We start from the raw sequence: 23,778 nt of genomic DNA, 5'->3' as shown, positions 1-23,778 counted from the left end.
ATCAATTCAATAGTAATAATAAAAAATAATAATAATACTAGTTAACACTCACTATGTTGACTATGTGCCAAGCCATGTTTGAAGTGTTTTGTGTATATTGATCCATTTTGCCCTGAAAAGGAATAAAATTGTTTTCCCCACTTTTTTCTTATAGAATACAATATGGAGAAATTAAGGCATTCACCCAAATTATACATTTAATAAGTGGTGGAAATAAATTCAAACCCAGGCAGTCTGGCTACAGAAGTAATGCATTAATAACTATGATAGACTGCTTGTCATAATTTACAAAGACAGCTCTGAAAAATGGTACAGCTTTAAAATATACAAAAGATGGGCACAGCAAAAACTAATTAATGATCTAAGAAGCTGTTATAGTTAACCCAGGCATGAAATGAGAACTATATAAACATAGAAAAAGAGATGAACTGAGAAATATTTTGAACAGTGACATAAATCAGGATCCCTGGACATAGAGCTGGAGACCAGAGTTCAGGTATGCAGGATTTATTTAAAGAGTGTTTTCAGAAGAAGAGCAGGATAGGGCAGAGGAAGGAGCAAATCAAGCATGTGGTCTCAGCAGCAGCCTTGTTTTATCTTGAACTCCTGAGATGCTCTGGAGCAAGACTTGTTTCAGAGTTAGTCATACCCTGAGGAAAAGGGACAGTATTTTATACCTTGGTTCTATTAGTCATCATCATTGGGCCCACCCACAGGTTGAGAGTAGGGGGAGGTTGTGGAAGCTGGGGGATGAGATAAGAGGATCAGGAAGCACATGAAGTGAGCTCTTGTTGGAGCAAGTGCAATTCTACAGAGAAGGGGCAACAGGGAGCAGTTAGGTGCCAACATCACTGGTGCTGGGGGCATTGGTGTGCCTCATAAAAGGGTCTGGCCACCAGAACCACAAAGTCCAATAGAAAAGGAAAGATGGATTTTTTGTCATATTTGATATAGGCAACAAAGCAGAAGACATAAGTGATGACAATATCTCCTGTGAAAATTCAATATGTTGGTGATGCATCAATTACAATCGGGAAGTAAAAATAAAAGAGACCTCACAGGGAAGACTTTGAGTTTAGTTGAGGGTACACTGGTATGCTCCTGAGCTATCTGGTCAGCAGTTTCTATAAGCATTTGAGATAAGATGTTAGATTAAAACCACCATAAAATTATAATTAAGACCATGCTCAAAGATGATTCTGATAGTGAGTGTTAAGGCAAAAATTTAGAGGCTGAGAAAAAAACCTGGAGGCAATGAAAGGGTCAATAAGTAAGACTGTGAGAGTCAAAGAATCCGAGGAGAGCCTGGGTATAAGAGGCACAGTGGTGAGAAGCCCGCGCACCGCTAAAAAAAAAAAAAAAAAAAAAGAAGGTGTGGGAAGCCCACAGGGTCAAACTCCACAACAAACTGGAATAGGACTTAGAAAAGTTTAATAACTTTGAAAGGAAATAAATTTGTAGTGACCTTAATAAGAGATTTTTCCAGAGAGGTTGCACGCATTCACTTATTTATGCAGTTTTCACTCCTGCTTCTCTTGCATTAATAGAAGTTATATATAGGTACCTATAAAGATATTACTTTCTGTTATGCATTGCATCCCTCTTTTAACATCTAACTCAAATGTTGTGTCACTAAATCTAAAAGCAGTATAAACTCTTCTGTACTTCTCTTATTGAGTTAGCAGTATTTTGTATTTTATAGCCGATGGAGAAGATTTCATGTAATTATTTAAGATTGAATTCTATAGGTCTCATAATACTTTCCTCTACATGGATGTAACCTGGTTCTAAATAAAGCCCTTATATGATTAAAATTAAACTGGTTAACTTTATGTCAATATATTATTACTTACGTTCTAGAAAAGATACGTGTGTATATATATATATATATATATCTGGTTTATGATAGTTTACTTTCATATCATACAATGTTATATTCAGTTCTTTTGATAAAACTGATTTGACACTGATTTATCTAGTCAGTATGTAACAAATATTTAAAGATACCTGTATCAATTATTTTGTCAAACTTTGAGAATATAAAGAGTTAACACATTTAGGTACTAATTGTCCACCTAAATGTGTAGCAAACAAGTAATTTTAAATATTTCTAACATGTTACCACCCTGGGCATTAATAGTTAAAATCATGAATCCCATTCTTAAATTCATGAAGTATATACTGAGGGTTTTTTTTTTTCCAGTTAAAAAAGGATGTCTCTCTTTGCTGAAGTTAACATTGAGCATGCCCTCTACTTATGTAGAAATAAAATATATAGCAGATAAAATTGCAGAATAAAATATAAAAATATTGACTTGAAAATTATGAAAACCATGCCTTGTATTGACCTTTCCTCCTCTTCTTTGCCTTACATTTTTCTTAGAAAGAAAAGTGCATCCAAAGTTTACTATTAAGTTGTTTAGCTTACAGATGTAAGCATCGCATTATTTCTTTTAATGTGTCTCTGTTATTTGAACATTTCCTTAAATTCTGGAACAGAAGATGGTTTAAGCTCATCTTATACTTCCTCAGTTACAGATCTGTGGTTTGTTCTTTTTCCAAGGAACCTTAAATATACGTACACATGTACATACATATGCATATGCACAAAAAACACAAGTATTTCTATTTTAAAAAATATTATGAATCATAAACATACTGATACTTCTAATTTGAATCCACTTTAAATAGAAAGAAGTTTCAGGATTAATTCAAACAACTGTTTAAAACACACCTCTTAACTACAGTTCAGTTCTGGGTGTTTTTTTTTTATAATTCTCTATGTATTTAGAATAAGAACATATTGTCAAGTATTTCACTCATTCATTCTAAAGCATATTTCCACCTAGGATTTTAAAGTATATAAAAATCTTCATTGTCATTGAAACAATAATAAATCATAGAAAATTGAAATACTTACATTTTTTTAAAGCTATCAAATAGCTGTGGCATAAAAAATAAAAATAACTAAAAACTAAAGTAATGCTCCCTTCTTAGCTTCTACTTTTTTGGGGGGCGGGGGTGGGCACAATGTCCATTTCACAACTGAAATTTACAACACATGGGAGATAGGCAGGAGAGTGTAATCCATGGTCAAGAGAAAAATCAGTCAATGAAAATCAACCTGGAAACAAGGCCATTAAAGCAACTATGAAAAATAATTTTAAATTTCTATAGAAAGAGATGAATATAATAAATAAAGCAAGGGAAAATTAAGAGAGATTTGGAAAAATTAAACTCACTAGAAATCATCTGCAATAAAACACAGAGTAAAAGAAAAATTGAGTATAAATTGAACTCACTCTACAACCTGTAATGCGCTCTCAATTATTGAAATACATATGTATTTAGTGTCCAAGAAAGAGTTAGAGAGTGAATTGGATGAAAAAATGAGGAATTATTGGCAGATAATTTTCTAATTTGATGAAAAAATCCATCCACCTCTCCAGGAAGCTCAGAAAATGATAAGAAGAGTAAATACTAAGTAACCACATTTATGTAACTTAAGGTGTAATAGTCTAACTGCTAAAATCCTAAAATAAAGAGAAAAAAATAAAATAATTAGAGATAAAGGACATAGTAAATCAGGGAAACAATTATAAGAATGAAAACTGATTTCTATTAGAAACAATGGAGTCTTGACCATAATAGAATATTAGTTTTCTAGTTCCAAAAGAAAAAAGTTATCTCAATCTAAAATTCTCTATCAAGTGAAACTAACTTTATATTATCAATGTAGCTAAATAAAGACATTTTCAGGTAAATGAAAGCTGGGAGAGTTTATTGCCATCAGACCTGCACTACAAAAAATACTAAAGAAGTTTCTTCCTCTTGAAGGGTATTGATACTAGATTGATGCCTGCTTCTATAGAAATAAATAAAGAGCCTCATAAATGGTGAAGAAAGGGGTATATATAAAATAATTTTTTACTTTCACATGTATATTCTTCTTTAAAAAGATTCTTGACTGAGCAAGAAGGAGTAAAAGAAATTATGCTGCTGTAAGGTTCTTACAGTGTTCACAAAGTAGGATAATTTTACTTGATGGTAGACTGTTACTAGTTAAAAATTAATGTTGTAATCTCTAGACAGAATTAGCAAGCTTCAGTGCAGGGGCCACATCTGGCATGCAGGTAGGTTTTGTAGGGACCATGAGCTAAAATTCCTTTTCACATTTTCCATTGACTGAATTTTCTTAAAAGGAAAACGTGATAGAGAAGATATGTATGACTTTTAATACCTAGAATACTTAATATCTGGCTCTTTATAGAAAAAATTCTGGTGCCTACTTAAGAGCAACCACCTTAAAAAATGCAAACATACATGTAAGAAAAAGAGGTAGTTAAAATATAAATGAATGAGATGAAATAAAGACAATAAAGCCAAAAGAATAAATGGAGCAGATAAAAAATATATAAATGAGTAGAATGATAGAATTAAACCTAAACATAATTTTATTAATAATAAACATTTAAAAATTTCAGAACATGGATCAAATGGGCTAATTCTTGAGAAATGTGAAATGTAAAAATTGATGAAGAAAAAGAGTATATAAACAAGCCTTTTGGCTTATTCAAAAATTGAAATTGGATTGATATGTCACCTTTTCCCAAAATAGCCCAACTAAGATTTTCTTCAAGTAAGCTCTAGAACATCTTTAAGGAAAAATTATTTACTTTCTTCTGTAAGTTGTTATACAAAGTTATAAAGAGTTTAAGCTGTCAGCTCATTTTATGAGACTAGTATAATCTTGATTAAAGAGGCAACTAAGAAAATACAAGAAAAGAAAATAGCAGGTTCATTTCTCTTATGATTTAAATAGAAAAATCCTAAAAATAATTTTGATTCAGAAGAAAGGCATTTTATGAATTTTAGCATCCACATGTTTTAATCTGTTTAGCAAAGCTAAAAATTAAAGGAGTCTTCCTGACTTGGTAAAGCTTATACACTAATACTTTCAGCAAGCATACTGCTGAAAGGAGACCCTAGATGTGACTCGTTTAGGGTAGAGAATAACACAAATTTTCTCCCCTGGCACAGCTGCCATTTAACATAACACTGAGGTCCTGGATGAAGTTTAAAGAAAAGCAAAAGAAAAGGAGTTATAGAGAATTAACAGGAATTGGTCAAAATGAGATTGTTTGCAGATGATATAATAATCTACCTAGAGGACAAAGCAGTTGAATCAAAAGGACTAATAAGATAATTCAGTACATGTGCTAGATAAAAGATGGATACATGAAAGTTCCAGCTAATGAATTCTAAACCAACAAAAATCAACAAGTAAGAATTTTTTAGAATTTTTTAAAAAGTTACTGTACATAATACCAACAAAATTCTAAAGTAAATAAGAATCAAAAAAGAATAAACAAGACAATTTTAGAACAAAAAGTTAAAATTTGAATAAAAAGCAGACAAGATATTCTGAATATGTGGAGAGATATTGTATATTTTTGTATTGGATGACTTTATATAATAAATATACCAACTATCCTCAATTAAATCAGAAATTCAGTGTATTTTTAATTAAAATTCCACTTAATTTATTTGAAGAGCTTACTTTAAATTTTATATGAAGAATAAAACTCCACTAATAATTAAATGAAAAAAATTAAAAGGGAGGATTTGTTTAATTGGTTATAGACTATTTAGAATCATAGTATTACAAAAGTATTGTATTGGCACAAGAATAGGCAAATAAGCAAAAAAAGAAAAAAGTCAGCGACAGATCACTGTACATTCAGGACTCAAATTTGCAATATAGTTGGCTCTATTAATTCACTGGGACAAATCAAATTCTTTAGTAATTTCATGAAATATGGATGAGTATGTAGAGAGAAATAAAATTGGAATCCTATCCAAAAGGATGAAAGATCTAGATGTGAAAGAAAAAAATGTATTAAAAATTATAGAAGAAAATGTAAGACAATGCTCTGTGACCAAAAGTTGGAGCAGAATTTCCTAAATCAGATTTTAAAAGTGCAATTCATAAGGCGATAAACAGATAGATGGATAGAGGATACATGTACACATAATGGATGATAGATAGATAGGCAGCTAGCTAGCTAGCTAGATAGATGATAGATTGATTGATAGACAGATAGATAGATAGATAGAGTCCTCTGCACTGCATTCTTGTTGACACTTACATTCGTGGCCTAAATTAGATCCTGTGACTCTTTCAGGCTTGTTCTGAGCTCAGTCTCCGACTATTTTGCTGCCATGTTTACAAGTGATGTTTGCGAAGCCAAGCAAGAGGAGATCAAGATGGAAGGCATAGACCCAAATGCTCTCTGGGACCTTGTTCAATTTGCATATACAGGTACAGTAAAAGAATTATAGTTTCATGTTAATGTCTTGTGAATGTTAGAATTTGAACACAGGTTTTAAAGCTTAAAAAAAAACCTGTTGAGCATGTATCTTTCATTTCTTTTAGTTGAGAAAAATCAGACTACCTTTTCATTTGTCACTGAAATCATCAATGTACATATGTATACATATGCTCTACACTCTTCCACAAAGAATTTAAACTGGTTTATAATAATAGTCAATGGAATGAGCTTGGGAGAGGAGAAGAGAGGTTATTAATTATTAACTATGAATTTGTTTATGGTCAAACTTAGAGCATTAAGAAAGAAAATTTTCATTTTCTTTCTTTAAGGAAATGATGGGTTCAAATAACTATTTTTTTTCTTGTAATGTGTTTATTTCAATATTAAATCCTTCACAAAATGGACTTGGCAAACTTAGTTAAAAAGGAAAATGAAGATAACTAGAGTTGTGAAAATGGCTATTTTGGAAGCTTTTTCTCCTGATCTACTATGCTCTTCTTTCTATTGGTCTTTGCACCATATTAGCACAAATTAGCACAAATAATTTTGCCAATTTAGCAAACATTTGTTGAATGTTGCTCAATGTGCAAGTATTAGCTGTATCTCTGGAGAATAAACTAGTGAATAAACCATGTCTGCCCTCCAGAAGCTCACAGTCCAAGTGGAGAAAACAGTTAGACAAGGGATAAATATGATAGAATACAAAATGTTAAGAGGGAGTTAGAGGGCATAAAACCTGCTATTCAGAGCATTATTATGTCTCACATTCATTTAAAACATTTTAATAACTTTCCAGATTAATAACAGAAGGGGACATATTATACTAAAATCTTGTGACAGAAGCAAAAGCAAATAGTATGGATTGAAGTAATATTTTTTAGAAGTGGTATATAGTTCATTTTGCCTGAAATGAGGAAAGAAAGAGAAGCTAGAGCCTGATTACCAAACTAGCAGGACCCTAATTTAAGGAGATGTGTTTTTGCAGCATTTCTGGTTACGGGGAAACGAGAGATGTCATTGTGAAGATCAGCCACTAGAATGAAAATTTGTGGAACTAGTGGGAATCTGTCCTCTTGGAGGATTTAGCTTCTCACAGAGAGGAGTTTGCTACACTAATGTTACACTTAGTAAATGAAACCTCTTTGGAAAGAAAAATGCACATGTTCTGGATGCTTGAATCACAAAGCAGCAACGTAATGGAAAGACTTAGACATTTTCCAGCCTCAGTAATTTTTAAATTATAGTTTGTCAAAGCAAATTTTGCATGGACAAAGTTAAACAGGTAAGCAAGTTTTTCTTCAAGTCTGTTGCAATAGGGGAGAGAGACCAGAACTCAGTCTTTACCTAATAATGCTGAAACAAAGGTGGGGGGGCGGGATTTTTAAGTGTTGGGGTAAAAGAGAGAACACAGGCCATCGCTGATTGGCTTTACTTAAAGGAAAAGTAAACTTTGTCCTATCTTTTTGAAAGAAGGTAGTTTTACAAATTGAAGCAAAGTGCCCACTTAAAGTATGCTCCCAACAACCCCCTCCAAAAAAAACCCTGAGAGATAGGAGTGTTATTTCCCTTGAGGCTGGCATTTCAAACAGATGGCTTCCAGGTCCTTGATGAAAACATTCCTGGGTTGTAAAACTGGCAAGAGGCCAGTTTTTTGTTTTTGTTTTTTAATTTTTTAAAATAATTTACATCTCAAAGAGGTAGAGAAAGGTTTATAATTACAAGTTTTCTAAAGTAACTGCTCTAAGAAAAGGGAGATCAAAGGCCTATAGTCAGGAAGTAGACTGTCTAAATTTTAGTAAAGCTGAGGGGACTTTAAGACCACCTTGTTCAATTTCAATTTGCATGCAACCTGAAATAACAGTATAAAAGATCATTGGCCTCCCAGGCAAGAGATAGAAAACATAACCATATTACTGTTTCTTGGAAAGAGAAGAATCACAAAGCTAACACTTTAGGAATCCTTCTAGCAACATAAAAGCATAGATCCAACACTTACAGCCTCCATGGCCTGGCAGCCTTGCATTTCTCAAGTGCAAAACTAGGTCAAAAGACACTTATCATCGTGTAGCAAAAAGTTGGAAGGTGTTTCAAAGCTCCCTGCTGAATGTAATGACCCAGATTTTTCTCTGCTTTGTAGAGGGCAGACCAGATACAAAGCTGCTGTTAAGTTACCACTGCCACTCTGGTCTTTGCTCCCATAACCATTTCTCCCTGGTAGTTGATAAATTTCCAATTGTTAGTTTATAGAAATGTGCTTGATGAGCAAATCATTTACATCATAATATGGGGGGGCTAGCCACAATATAAAGTATGTACCTTGTCTTTTGCTATATGCAATGTAAGAAATTATAACAATAGAAGAGATCAAGTGAGCAATGGTATAGCAAGGGAAAAATAGGAAGTATCTCTATGTGTCTATTTAGCTCACCTGCTAGCTGATCTCTAAGCTTTCCTTTGTAGAAAGCTAAAAATAAATGCATCACAGAAAAGGGAAAGAATGAATGAACAGTGAGTTCCTTAAAGGGTCATCCAATTGGGAATATTTTCTTGAATTCTGAAGTTTGAGAGGCCTTGGAGAAACTAAGGAGGCTTAACTATGTCAAGAATTGACAGTTAACTACTAGCTGTAGAAGTACTGCACCCGTAGAGATGGGTAAGAGACTTTGAAATGATTTAAACAGATAAAATTTTCCATGAGATCTGGAAAGTCTTTTAGGTTTGAAAGAATCATATGTAGCTAATTTTTATCTCAGAAATTAAAGAAAATAATGAATGGGTAAAGTAGCTTGGAATAACTTGCTAACAGAGGTAAGCTTCAATGATTATAGAGTTTAATAATCTTTGATTTGAAGAAAGAGGAAGCATTCTTTAAAGACTTCATAAGGTAAAATTTGTACATGTAAGATGTGGGAGACATTCTCTCTATTTCCCTTTCTTTTTTCCTACTCCATCAAATTAGAATGAGAAAGGATGGGACCAGGGGCCTCGCAGAGCTTCAATAAGAACCAAAGCAAATATTTAGAAATTTTTTTTTGTGGTAATTGGGAAGAATGACCTGGGTAAAAAGGGGTGACTGCTGGGTAATAGCTCAAACAAAATTAGATTTTTTTCTAAAGGAAAATATATATAATAATAAGCAGGTTAATACTAGCAACATGTAAGGTAGAATAAAGAAAACCAACAAGGTCTTTGTGTTGACAACATTAAAGAAAACATTCTTGACAGTATGGAGTTTAAAGATACAATTATAAAAATGATGACTAATTATCACAGTATCAAAACTACTTAAAATAAAAGGTACTATAAGGTCAATTTTTTCACACACTATAATAGCTCAGGAATGAAAAGGAAATGAACATTTCCACTGGTGTTAGAAAGAATTGTATGTCTAACAGGAGAGTTCATATCGCTTTTCTAAATTCTTGATTAACTTTAATTTCTTCTTTTTAAAACTTTCCATTGGGCTTTCTTTGTAGTTTATTTATTAGGAAATCTGAGTGAGATCTTAGTCATTTATATGAACAAAGGACTATTTAGCAACTGTGTATGTTATAAAATAGTGTCCTTTTACCATTGGTGTCTTAAATTTAAAGTTTGAATACTTAGTTTTAATCCAGAGAATATGTAATTATAAGATAGTATATCAGTTTTTCAAAATCAAACCATAATTTAATTAAAAAATATGTGAGCACTTGTTGGGGGTTACACTAGGGATTACAAAATAAAATATAAATTGAAACAGATTAAAATGACATAAACCTTTAAACAAATTTGGTAATGAATAGACTTATTGGAGTGAAATGGCTCTTTACTTTTGTTTTCAAAACTGGTAAGATCTATGTATCAATATCCACTTAATGGCATTCTCAACTGTATAGAGTCAAACATACTTAAAAACAGCTTTTTAAACATTTTCCTACATGCAACGGTGTTTCAATTCTGTAATTGTACTCATCTAGAATAAAGATCTGGAGTATTATTTGTTTAATCTACAATAAAGCCTGTGGATTGGGATAATGAAGTCAAGGTTGTTCTGGAATTATTCTACAGAACATCTTCAGAAGGATGGAATCAGAGAAGAAAAGAAAAAATATGTTTACATTTTCTCATCATTCAACTTCCAAATTACTTAAAATGTTAGAGATGTATAGAACTTTAGAAATTCTATCCTGAGCATTATAAATGTTACAAATGAACATTTTTCTATAGCTAAGTATGTGACACAAAGCAGAGGCACCAAAACTACTTTTTATTGAGAATTACATATTTGCTATCTCAGATAAGCATTGACAAAATCATCATAGCATAAATCAGAACTTTGTTGGTCTCCTTTGAATTAATATGAAGGGACAGATTTTTTTTTTCAATGCTTAAGAGACTCTGAAGTTCTTGATGCAACCCATTCAGTGAGCTAAAGTAACCTGACAAAGATCAGTAGTAAGATCTATTACTATTACTAGAGTAATCTATTACTAGAGTAAAATGTCAGAGCACAAATTGAATGGTATTATCTCTACTGAATCAATGTCCTTTTGTAGAGTATTAGTTACAATGGAGTTCCTTGGAGTGGCTTATGACTATCTTGCCCTCATAACACTTTGGGTAACTTAAATCGACTCCCCTATTGCTAGATAGTGGCTCACTGCAGGTTTGATTCATACTTCCTCCCAGTCTAGTGCTTCTAGTGGTTCTCTGCAGGAGCCAGTGATACCTGACAACCTCAGCACATGAATGCCTGATAGTTCTTGCTGCGTGATTACACTGAATGCCTCTCAAGTTTTACTGCATGCCCACTATGTGCCGGGCCCTATGATGGGCTCTGGAAGACAATATGCTGAATTACACACATTCTCTGCCTTCAAGGGACTTTCCAATACAGGGTTTCAAATAATTAATTTTTGCTATCTTCTTTTGGTATAAACATCCTTTTAGATATACACAGCCTAGTGTTTCCTCATTAGAGAATGTCGTAAAGCCAATTTTGAAGGCTACTATATTGATTGTGTGAATATCAATTCTAGCCAAAACTTGATGATCACATTGTGAAAATGAAACAGGAAGTTTAATATATTTGAAAAGGATGCTCTGGGATTCACTGTATTTTAAAGTTGCTTCAGGCTGATAGAAATTTCCTTCCAGTTTATCTCTTACATAGTCCCTATTATCCTGACATACTTAAAAATACACTGTGTTCATTGATGCATAAGGAAATAGAGTTTGAACAAAGATGGAAGATGGGATTGAAGGGTTAGTAGCAAAGTGTCAGGTCCTGTAGGGAACTGATAAGGACAAGGTTTAAATAAAAGAAGCTGTCCATCTAGCAGTGGTATTAAAAAGAGGGGTAGAAAATTAAACTGCCAAGTGGCAAAAAAATCATACTGAAGAGTTAACATCTTTAAAAAAAAAAAAAGGTTTATGTGTCACTGAAGTAAATTAAAGTCTTAGTACATGCTAAGGAATGGTAAAATACTTTCTACTTACTGCCAAACATTTGAACAAAATAAATACACACACACGTGGAGCTGAGATATTTAATGTTCTCCTTTAGTATTGAAAATTATACATCAATATGTTCTGCCTGGACTGAATACTCTAAATTCCCTCATAATTTTTATTGTAATTAAAAGTAAATTATTGTTTTATTTTTATTACTGGTTTAATTCAAGTGGCATGAATATGCAAGCACATTAGCAGAATATTAGTTTTAAACTTAGGGCTTTTACTAGTTGAGAAAATTCTGTTCTCCATTTAAGAAATTGAGCCTTTAAAGACTGGTTTTACATATTACTGTTACCAAATAATTAAAAATATTGACTTAATAATTTTCACAGGATGTTGAAATAACCTATATTAATGAACAAGAAAAAAATAAAAATAATAAAACAAAATAAAATAACTCAGTTGTATATTGCCATTATTTTACCAGGGAACCTTGTGTGTGTGTGTGTGTGTGTGTGTGTGTGTGTGTGTGTGTGTGTTTGTGTGCATGCACAACACTGAATAATATAAAATTAATTGAGGGAACATTATTTTGTAAAATAATTTTAAATGATGTATATTTTGTGAATATTGTGTAATTTTTGTTGTTATTATTGAACTGCAGTTTTGCTTTTTGCTATGGGATTTCATAGACAGACTGAAAATGAAATAGCTGTGTGAAACTTAATATTTAGTCACTATAGAGGAAAGGTTTCATCTCTTCTGCACTGTAACTCACATTTACTTTCTGAGTCTCCAAGTAAGGAAAATATCTCAAGTTTTGTCTTGTAATCAACTTTTCTTTAAAAATCTGCTTTTATTTTATTTTATTGATGTTCTCAACCTTATAATTGTTTACATTTTCCTTTGCTTTGGATACTATGAAGGCATGAACTGAATCATAGGCCACTATACCAACTGGGCGGGGTTGATGCTATGTATTCTTATGTCATTAACATTATATTGGATTAAATTTTCTCAGGATTAGTTTACCTTCACTCTAATCCCAAAATATCTGTACACTTGATTCTGTTGTATTTGAAGGGGCATACCTATGTATAGTGTAGTGTGTTGAATTTAACATTGGAAATATCTGAGAGCTTCTTTGGCCAGAAGTAATTCAACCAGAATTCATCATGATGTAGGCAGCCCTATGTTCATTCTGATTGTTGGGCATTTATTCTAATCAGCGCTACTATTTGTTACTTCTCATTAAGAATTTTGATTAGAGCCCTTGGCCTCCCCCATTTTACAGTTTGGGATATTAGTTAAATTACTTAGCTTTATGAAGTCTTAAAATAACTCAACTATAAGAAAGGGAAAATAATAATGGCTGAGAGGACTCTTTTAAGGAGTAAATGAACTAATAAAATTAAATGGGCTTAGCATAATACTTAGCATATTGTAAGCACTCAATTATAATGATTATTCATGACAGGTATTTTTATAAGTCTTTTCAAGTCCTTTGTATAATCTGTTATAAAAACTGAATATAAAGACTGAGAACTGGGGAGGGAATAATCACTTTGTTCAACAAACATAACTTTTGAATCCAATTTATTATATTCTTCAGTATTACAATATGATTTCACATTCATATGTATGATTCATGTACATTTTTAGTGGTACATGTTTTGTTTAAACCACCGACTTATAATTTTGCTACCTTATATGTTTGAAGTGCATTTTTATCATGTATTACTTTTATTATTTTGTCTTATCTTATCTCAGCTGATCCACACAGCAACATTCTGAGATGGATAGTTAAATCTTATTGTCAGATACAGAAATGAAAACACCCTAACACAGAGGTCAGCAAAGTAACATAGATGTGAAACCACAGTCTAGTTTTCCCAGTGACATATTAATGTTCTTTCTACTAGCTGTAAAGTTACTCAACATTTTGTCCGATTAATATGAAAGGGAATGCTGCTTATATGTACTTATGCTATGCCACACTGTGTGACAAATTTGGCCTTACATTGACCTAGTATCAACGGTCATCAAATATAATTTTTCTTTATAATTAATTTCCTTTTACATAAAATCCTGTATAACCTGAGGAAAGTATGTAGATGTTACCTAAATGGAGAATTGTTTGTGATTGTTTATAGCATTATTTAAAAAATCCTCAGTCTTGGACATTCACAATTTCAGAATTTTGCAATTTTGTTTTATTATTTTAATCTAAATAAGAAGTTATAAAAAGAAAACACTACACATGTTTAATATTTGTATTTTAGCACGTTCCACACACATCTCAGTTATGCCTCACAATATTCAGCTTTATCTTGCAATTAGCAAAACTGAAGCACTAAATTCATATGTTTCTAAGTAATATGTACCTTTTAAAATACTCCTTTAGTTGAATTTTAACTACTTCTCAATACTTTTCATTTAAAATTTGATAGAGCTGATACTTTTTGTAGATTGTATCTAAATTCAACTAAACACAACTAAAAACAATAAAGAAAAAAAAAGAAGGAAACAAAACAACCTCAGTCACTACACCCCTCTTAAGATTTCCATAAATTATCCTTTGCCTGATTTGCCATCTTTAGTGAGGAGTTACTTCCTCTTCATGTTTGAGAAAAGAATTTATAATGAGAACCCCAAACACTTTAATTTTAAATGCTTTCTCTCCCTCAGATAAAAGATGGTAAGGGCTACCCAACAAGGAAAGCAAGTTTCAGCCAGAAGTAGATTTCATGCTCAAGATATCTTAAAGGAATATCCTATCCCTGACCCTTTAGACTGTGTGCTTGAACATGCTTAGGCACATTGTAGCTATGACCGCACTCCCCTCATATTCCTCAACCAGAGAAAACACTCTACTCAAATGGCTTTCATGCCAGTCTAATGTCTGATGCATGGTTCCCACCCTGTCTTTTCTTCTTTGGAGAAATGTTTATAAGTAGGTAGAGAAGGGGATAATGCAGAATAAAAAAATCAATAAAGAAAATCTAGACTAGTAATGGAAATTCACTCCTGTGAGAAGAATTGTAAAAGTCACTTAACATGTATTTAATATATAACATTTTTATTCCTGATACATTCATGTCTACAAAATGTACCAATACTTTGAAATATATGTCATTAATTATTGTCAAGAGTTTTCCTGGGTTATGTAGTCTACTTTATGACAAATGGGCATTTTTTATATAATATGATGTGTTTTAAATTTTTTAACAGATTATTTTATTTATCAAATTAAGTTACAGACCTGAAGTACAGGTCTGTATTTAGACCTGAAGTACAAACTTCATTCTACATATTTGTTTAATTTAAATTTGCCATTTTACAAAATGGCTTCAAAATAAAATACATAAGTGAGGCCATCTGTATGTCTTCTTTGGAGAAATGTCTATTTAGATCTTCCACCCGTTATCTGACTGGGTTGTTTGTTTTTTTCATATTGAGCTGCAGAAGCTGTTTGTATATTTTAGATTAATCCCCTGTTGGTTGCTTTGTTTGCAAAGATTTTCTCCTGTTGTGAAGGTTGTCTTTTGTTTGTTTATGGTTTCCTTTGCTGTGCAAAAGCTTTTAAGTTTAATTAGATCCCATTTGTTTACTTTTGTTTTTATTTTCATTACTGTATGAGGTAGATCATAAAAGATCTTGCTTTGATTTATGTCAAAGAGTGTTCTGCCTATGTTTTCCTCTAAGAGTTTTATGGTGTCTGGCCTTACATTTAGGTCTTTAACCCATTTTGAGTTTATTTTTGTATATGGTGTTAGGGAGTGTTCTAATCTCATTCTTTTACATGTAGCTGTCCAGTTTTCCCAGCACCACTTATTGAAGAGACTGTCTTTTTTTTTTTTTTAACTTTTTATTTTATATTGGAGTATAGTTGATTAACAATGTTGTGATAGTTTCAGGTGTATAGCAAAGTGATTTAGTTATATATAGACATTTATCTATTCTTTTTCAAATTCCTTTTCCATTTAGGTTGTTACATAATATTGCACAGAGTTCCCTGTGCTATACAGTAGGTCTTTGTTTATTATCCATTTTAAATATAGCAGTGTGTACATGTCAACCCCAAACTCCCTAACTATCCCGTTCCCTCACCTTTCCCCCCGGTTACCATAAGTTCATTCTCTAAGTCTGTGAGTCTGTTTCTGCTTTGTAAATAAGTGCATTTGTATCAATTATTTTTAGATTCTGCATATAAGCGATATCTTATGATATTTATCTTTTTCTGTCTGACTTACTTCATTCAGTATGACACTCTCTAAGTCCATCCATGTTGCGGCAAATGGCATTATTTCATTCTTTTTAATGGCTGAATAATATTCTATTGTATAAATGTACCACAACTTCTTTATCTATTCCTCTGTTGATGGACATTTAGGTTGCTTCCATGTCTTGGCTATTGTAAACAGTACTGCAATGAACATTGGGGTGCATTTATCCTTTCAGACCATGATTTTCTCTGAATATATGTCCAGGAGTGGGATTGCAGGATCATATGGTAGCTCTTTTTTTTAGTTTTTTAAGGAACCTCCATACTGTTCTCCAGAGTGGCTGTACCAGTTTACATTCCCACCAACAGTATAGAAGGGTTCCCTTCTCTGCACACCCTCTCCAGCATTTATTGTTTGTGGATTTTCTGAAGATAGCCATTTTGACTGGTGTGAGATGATATCTCATTGAAGTTTTGATTTGCATTTCTCTAATAATTAGTAAGGTTGAACAACTTTTCTTGTGCCTCTTGGCAATCTGTATGTCTTCTTAGGAGAAATGTCTATTTAGGTATTCTACCCATTTTTTGATTGGGTTGTTTGTTTTGATGATATTAAGCTGCATGTGCTGCTTGTAAATTTTGGAGACTACTCCCTTGTTGGTCACATCATTTGCAAATACTTTCTCCCAATCTGTGGGTTGTCTTTTTGTTTTGTTTATGGTTTCCTTTGCTGTGCAAAAGCTTGTGAGTTTCATTAGGTCTCATTTGTTTATTTTTGTTTTTATTTTCATTACTTTAGGAGGTGGGTCAAAAAGGATCTTGCTGTGCTTTGTGGCAAAGAGTGTTCTGCCTATGTTTTCCTCTAAGAGTTTTATAGTGTCTGGTCTTATATTTAGGTCTTTAATCCATTTTGAGTTTATTTTTGTGTGTGGTCTTAGGGAGTGCTGTAATTTCATTTTTACATGTAGCTGTCCAGTTTTCTCAACACCACTTACTGAAGAGACTATCTTTTCTCCATTGTATATTCTTGCCTCCTTTGTCATAGATTAATTGACCACAGGTGTATGGGTTTATCTCTGGGCTTTCTATCCTGCTTCATTTTTCTATATTTCTGTTTTCGTTCCAGTACCATACTGTCTTAATTACTGTAGCTTTGTAGTGTAGTCTGAAGTTAGGGAGCCTGATTCCTCCAGCATCATTTTTCTTTCTTAAGGTTCCTTTGGCTATTTGCTGTTTCTTGTGTTTCCATACAAATTGTGAAATTTTTTGTTCCAATTCTATGAAAAATGCATTGGTAATTTCATAGGGATTACACTGAATCTGTAGATTGTATTGGGTAGTATAGTCATTTTGACAATATTGATTCTTCCAATCCAAGAATATGGTATATCTTTCCATTTGTTTGTGTAGTCTTTGATTTCTTTCATTAGTACCTTATAGTTTTCTGAGTACAGTGCTTTTGCCTGCTTAGGTAGGTTTATTCCTAGGTATTTTATTCTTTTTGTTGCAATGGTAAATGGGATTGTTTCTTTAATTTCTCTCTCTGATCTTTCATTGTTAGTGTATAGAAATGCAGAAGATTTCTGTGCATTAATTTTGTCTCCTGCAACTTTACCAAATTCATCGATTAGCTCTAGTAGTTTTCTGGTGGCATCTTTTAGGATTTTCTATGTATAGTATCACGTCATCTGCAAACAGTGACAATTTAATTTCTTCTTTTCCAATTTGGATTCCTTTTATTTATTTTTATTCTCTGATTGCCGTAGTAGGACTTCCAAAACTATGTTGAATAAAAGTGGAGAGAGTGGACATCCTTGTCTTGTTCCTAATCTTAGAGGAAATGCTTTCAGCTTTTCACTGTAGAGTATGATGCTAGCTATAAGTTTGTTATATATGACCTTTGTTATGTTGAGGTATGTTCCCTCTATGTCCACTTTCTAGAGAGTTATTTTCATAAATCTGTGTTGAATTTTGTCAAAAGCTTTTTCTGCATATATTAAGATGATCATATGGTTTTTATTCTTCAATTTGTTGATGTGGTGTATCACACTGATTGATTTCTGGATATTGAAAAACCCTTGCATCCCTGGGATAAATCCCACTTGATCATGGTGTATGATCTTTTTGATGTATTATTGAGTTCAGATTGCTAGTATTTTGTTGAAGATTTTTGCGTCTATGCTCATCAGTTGTTATTGGCCTGTAATTTTCTTTTTTTGTGGTATCTTTGTCTGGTTTTGGTATCAGGATAATGGGGCCTCATAAAATGAGTTTGGGAGTTTTCCTTCCTCTGCAATTTTTTGGATCAGTTTCAGAATGATGGGTGTTAGCTTTTCTCTAAATGTTTGATCAAATTCCCCTGTGAAGCCATCTGGTCCTGGACTTTTGTTTCTTGGAAGATTTTTATTCACAATTTCAATTTCATTACTTGTGATTTGTCTGTTCATACTTTCAGTTTCTTCCTGGTTCAGTCTTGGGAGATTGTATCTCTCTAAGAATTTGTCCATTTCTTCCAGGCTGTCCATTTTGTTGGCATACAGTTTCTTGTAGTAGTCTCTTATGATCCTTTGTATTTGTATGGTGTAAGTTGTAACTTCTCCTTTTTCATTTCTAATTTTATTGCTTTGAGTCCTCTCCCTTTTTTTTCTTGATGAGTCTGGCTAAAAATTTATCAATTTTGTTTATCCTTCCAAAGAATCAGGTTTTAGTTTCATTGATCTTTGCTATTGTTTTCTTTGTCTCTATTTCATATATTTTCTGCTCTGATCTTTATGATTTCTTTCCTTCTACTAACTTTCGGTTTTGTTTGTTCTTCTTTCTCTAGTTGCTTTAGGTGTAAGGTTAGGATGTTTATTTGAGATTTTTTTGTTTCCCAAGGTAAGATTTTATTGCTATAAACTTCCCTCTTAGAACTGTTTTGCTGCATCCCATAGGTTTTGGATCATTGTGCTTTCATTTTCATTTGTCTCTAGGTAATTTTTGATTTACTCTTTGATTTCTTCAGTGATCCATTTCTTGCTTAGTAGCATATTGTTTCGCCTCCATGTGTTTGTGTTTTTTACAGTTCTTTACTTGTAGTTTATTTCTAATCTCACAGAAAAGATTAAATTTAATTAAAAGATTAAATTTATTAAATTTACGGAGTCTTGCTTTTTGGCCCAGCTTTTGGTCGCTCCTGCAGAATGTTCCGTGTGCACTTGAGAAGAATGTGTACATTGCTGCTTTTGGATGGCATGCTCTATAAATATCAATTAAGTCCATCTGCACTAATTTAAGGCCTGTGTTTCCTTATTGATTTTCTCTCTGGATGATTTGTCCTTTGAAGAAAATTGATTGTTAAAGTTCCCCACTATTATTGTGTTATTGTCGATTTCTCCCTTTATGGCTGTTAGTATTTGCCTTATATTACTGAGGTGCTCCTATGATGGGTGCATATATATTTCCAATTATTATATCTTCTTCTTGGATTGATCCCTTGATCATTTTGCAGTATCCTTTTTTGTCACTTATAAGAGTCTTTATTTTAACGTCTATTTTGTCTGATATGAGCATTGCTACTCCAGCTTTCTTTTGATTTCTATTTGCATGGAATATCTTTTCTGATCCTCTCACTTTCAGTCTGTTTGTGTCCCTAGGTCTGAAGTGGGTCTTCTGTAGACAGAATATACAGTGTCTTGTTTTTGTATCCATTCAGCCAGTCTATGACTATTGGTTGGAACATTTAATCTATTTATCAGTAAATTTAAGGTAATTATCAATATGTACATTCTTATCGACTTTTTCTTAATAGTTTTGTTTTTGTTTCTATAGGTCTTTTTTCTTCCCTTCTTCTTTTGTTCTCTTCTCTTGTGGTTTGATGACCATCTTTAGTGTTTGTGTTTGGGTTGCTTTTTCTTTTTTTGTGTGTGTATCTATTGTAGATTTTTGGTTTGCTGGTTTGGCAAGGTTTTGATATAGCAATCTATTTAAGTACCAGTTTGTTTTAAGTTTCTGGTCTCTTTCCCGCCTAGAGAAGTTTCTTAAGCATTTGTTGAAAACCTGGTCTTGTGGTGCTGAATTCTTAGCTTTTGCTTGTCTGTAAAGCTTTTGATTTCTCTATCAAATCTGAATGAATGCCTTGCTGGGTAGAGTATTCTTGGTTGTAGGTTCTTCTCTTTCATCCCTTGCAATATATCGTGCCAATCCCTTCTGTTCTGCAGATTTGCTGCTGAGAAATCAACTGATAACTTTATGGGAGTTCCCTTGCATGTTATTTGTTGTTTTCCCTTGGTGTTTTAAATTATTTTTCTTTGTCTTTAAATTTTGTCAGTTTGATTACTATGTGTCTCAGCATGTTCCTCCTTGGGTTTATCCTACCTGGGACTCTCTGCACTTCCTGGACTAGTGGGGCTAAGTTGACTGCTTCTTTTCCCATGTTAGGGAAGTTTTCAGCTATTATCTTTTCAAATATTTTCTCAGGTGCTTTCTCTCTCTTCTCCTTCTCAGACCCCTGTAATGTGACTGTTGGTGGGTTTAATGTTGTCCAAAAATACTGTCTTCATTTCTTTTCATTCCTTTTTTCTTTATTTTGTTCCATGGCAGTGATTTCCACCATTCACTCTTTCACATCACTCACCTGTTCTTCTGCCTCAGTTATTCTGCTATTGATTCCTGCTAGTGTATTTTTCATTTCAGTTATCAAGGGTTCATTTCAGCTTGCTTTTTCTTTAGTTCTTCTAGGTTTTGTTAAACATTTCTTTCATCTTCTCAAACTCCATTATTTATCTGACATCCTAGATCATCTTCACTATCATTATTCTGAATTCTTTTTCTGGAATGTTGCCTATCTCCACTTCACTTAGGTGTTTTTCTGGGGTTTTATCGTGTTCCTTCACCTGGGGCATAATCCTCTGCCATTTCATTTTGTCTAACTTTCTGTGATTGTGGTTTTCATTCTGTAGACTGCAGGACTGTGGTTCTTCATGTGGCTTCTGTCTACCCTCTGGTGGATGAGGCTATCTAAGAGGCTTGTGCATGCTTCCTGATGGGAGGGACTGGTGGTGGGCAGGTCAGTCCTCAGTAAAACTTTTATCCACTTGTCTGCTGATGGGTGGTGCCATGTTCTCTCCTTGTTGGTTGTTTGGCCTGAGGGGACCTAGCACTGGAGTCTACAGTCTGTTTGGTGGGGCTAATGGCAGTCTCTGGGAAGGCTCACACCAATAAGTACTTCCCAGAACTGCTGTTGCCAATGTCTTTGTACCCTCAGTGAGCCACAGAAGCCTCTCACCTCTGCAGGAGACCCTCCAATACTAGCAGGTAGGTCTGGCCCAGTCTCTTATGGGGTCACTGCTTTTTTCCCCTGGGTCCTGGTATGCACAAGACTTGTGTGTACCCCCCAAAGACATAATTTCTGTTTCTCTCAGTCCTGTGGAGGTCCTGCAATCAAATCTGCTGACCTTCAAAGCCAGATTCTCTGGGGATGCCTCCTCCCATTGCTGGACCCACAGGCTGGGAAGCCTGATGTGGGGCTCAGAACTTTCACTCCAGTGGGAGAATTTCTGTCATACAGTATGTCCCCTACATACGAATGGGTTCTGTTCTGAGACCGTGTCCATAATTTTAATTTATTCATACATCCAGCAAAGTTAGCCTAGGTACCCAACTAACAATCGGCTATATAGTACTGTACTGTAATAGGTTTATAATACTTTTCACACAAATAATGCATTAAAAAAAACACAAAAATAAAGAAAACATTTTTAATCTTACAGTACAGTACCTTGAAAAGTACAGTAGTACAGTACAACAACTGGCATACAGGTGCTGGCATTGAGTGAACAGGCAAGAAGAGTTACTGACTGAAGGAGGGAGAGGAGCTGGGAGATGGTAGAGCTGAAGAACCATAAGCAATAGGAGATGGAGGGCAAGCTGCAATTTCACTCATGCCTGACACTGATGGCATAGGTTCTGGTTCTTTGCTGGATTCAATTCTATCTACCCTCTTGAAAAAACAATCCAGTGATGTCTGGGAAGTAGCTCATTTTTTTCTTGTCATAGATGACATGGTAGCACTGGACTGCATTCTAAATGTCTGCTGCAACCTTTGTGTTCCATTCTACATTCGGGTCCCGTGCCTCAAAAACTAACAGTACCTCCTCAAATAAAGAAAATCCCCTTGCCATTTCCTGTATTGTGAATCTCTTCCATTCTTCAGTTACTTCTTCTTCCTCTGTCTCTCTTCATCCTTTCTCTGGCCTCCAATTCCTGGCTCTTCTTATCAGTACCAGCTACATCACTGCTGCTTTTATGCTTGCTTCTGGATATCCTGGCCTTGAAATAAAGATACTGCACTGCTGTATTCTATGAAGTACTGTGCAGCAAAGTACACAAAAGCACAACCACTTGCAGAGGATGCATGAACGTGACAACGTACTCCAGACATGTGAACTAACTTACGTGACTGGACATGTTAATGCACGTTTGCATCTTTGAAAGTTTGCCTCCTGAACATTCATATATAGGATACTTACTCTACGATTGCTTTCCAGTTTGTGGGCCATCCACCTGGCATATATGGGATTTGATTTTATTGTGATTGTGCCCCTCCTACCATCTCATTTTGGCTTCTCATTTGTCTTTGGATGTAGGATATCTTTTTTGGTAGGTTCCAAGGTTTTTTGTCAATGGTTGTTCAGCAGTTAGTTGTGATTATGGTGTTCTCATAAGAAGGGATGGGTGCACATCCTTCTACTCCGCCATCTTAAGCTAATTCAAGAGACTGTATTTTCTCCATTGTATATTCTTGCCTCCTTTGTTATGGATTAGGTGACCATAGGTGCGTGGGTTTCTCTCTAGAATTTCTATCCTATTCCATTGATCTATATTTCTGTTTTAGTGCCAGTACCATAGTGTTTTGATTACTGTAGCCTTGTAGTATAATCTGAAGTCAGGGAGCCTGATTCCTCCAGCTCCATTTTTTTTTCCTCAAGATTGCTTTTACTATTCAGGGTCTTTTCCATTTCTATACAAATTGTAAAATTTTTTGCTCTAATTCTGTGAAAAAGGGCATTGGTAATTTGATAAGGATTGCGTTGAATCTGTAGATTTCTTTGGGTAGTATAGTCATTTTCATAAGGAAAACATACAGATGGCTAAAAAGAAGATGAAAAGATGCTCAACGTCACTAATTATTAGAGAAATGCAAATCAAAGTACAATGAGGTATCACCTCACACTGGTGAGAATGGCCATCATCAAAAATCTACAAATGATAAATGCTGGAGAAGGTGTGGAGAAAAGGGAACCCTCCTACGTTGTTGGTGGGAATGTAACTTGGCATAACCACTATAGAGAACTCTATGGAGGTTCCTTAAAAAACTAAAAATAGAACTATTATATGACCCAGCAATCCCACTCCTAGGCATATATATAATTCAAAAAGATACATGTGCCCCAATGTTCATTGCAACACTATTTACAATAGCCAGGACTTGGAAGCAACCTAAGTGTCCATCAGCAGAGGAATGGATAAAAAAAATGTACATATATACAATGGAATATTACTCAGCCATAAAAAAGAATAAAATAATGCCATTTGCAGCAGCATCTATGAACCTCTACATTGTCATATTGGGTGAAGTAAGTCACACAAAGACAAATATCATATGATACCACTTATATGTGGAATCTAAAAATGGGTAGAAATGAAGTTATTTACAAAACAGAAGTAGAGTCACAGATGTATAAAACAAACTTAAGGTTACCAGGGAATTATAGGGGGAGGGATAAATTGGGAGATTGGGAT

At 33.8% G+C, this 23,778-nt stretch overlaps 1 protein-coding gene across 1 annotated transcript in view; it reads left to right on the top strand.

Moving 5' to 3' along the window:
* Positions 1-23,778, top strand: part of KLHL1 (kelch like family member 1) — a 229,288-nt gene that overhangs the window by 5,722 nt on the left and 199,788 nt on the right. Inside the window, exon 2 of the mRNA XM_004282153.3 lies at positions 6,186-6,322. Within this exon, the coding sequence (XP_004282201.2) occupies positions 6,186-6,322 (137 nt within the window). The remainder of the gene's footprint in view (positions 1-6,185; positions 6,323-23,778) is intronic.

This window comes from Orcinus orca, chromosome 18, assembly GCF_937001465.1.
Source record: "Orcinus orca chromosome 18, mOrcOrc1.1, whole genome shotgun sequence".
Classification (NCBI taxonomy): domain Eukaryota; kingdom Metazoa; phylum Chordata; class Mammalia; order Artiodactyla; family Delphinidae; genus Orcinus; species Orcinus orca.
The sequence above is the reverse complement of the archived record's forward strand: the minus strand, read 5'-3'. Positions and strand labels throughout refer to the sequence as shown.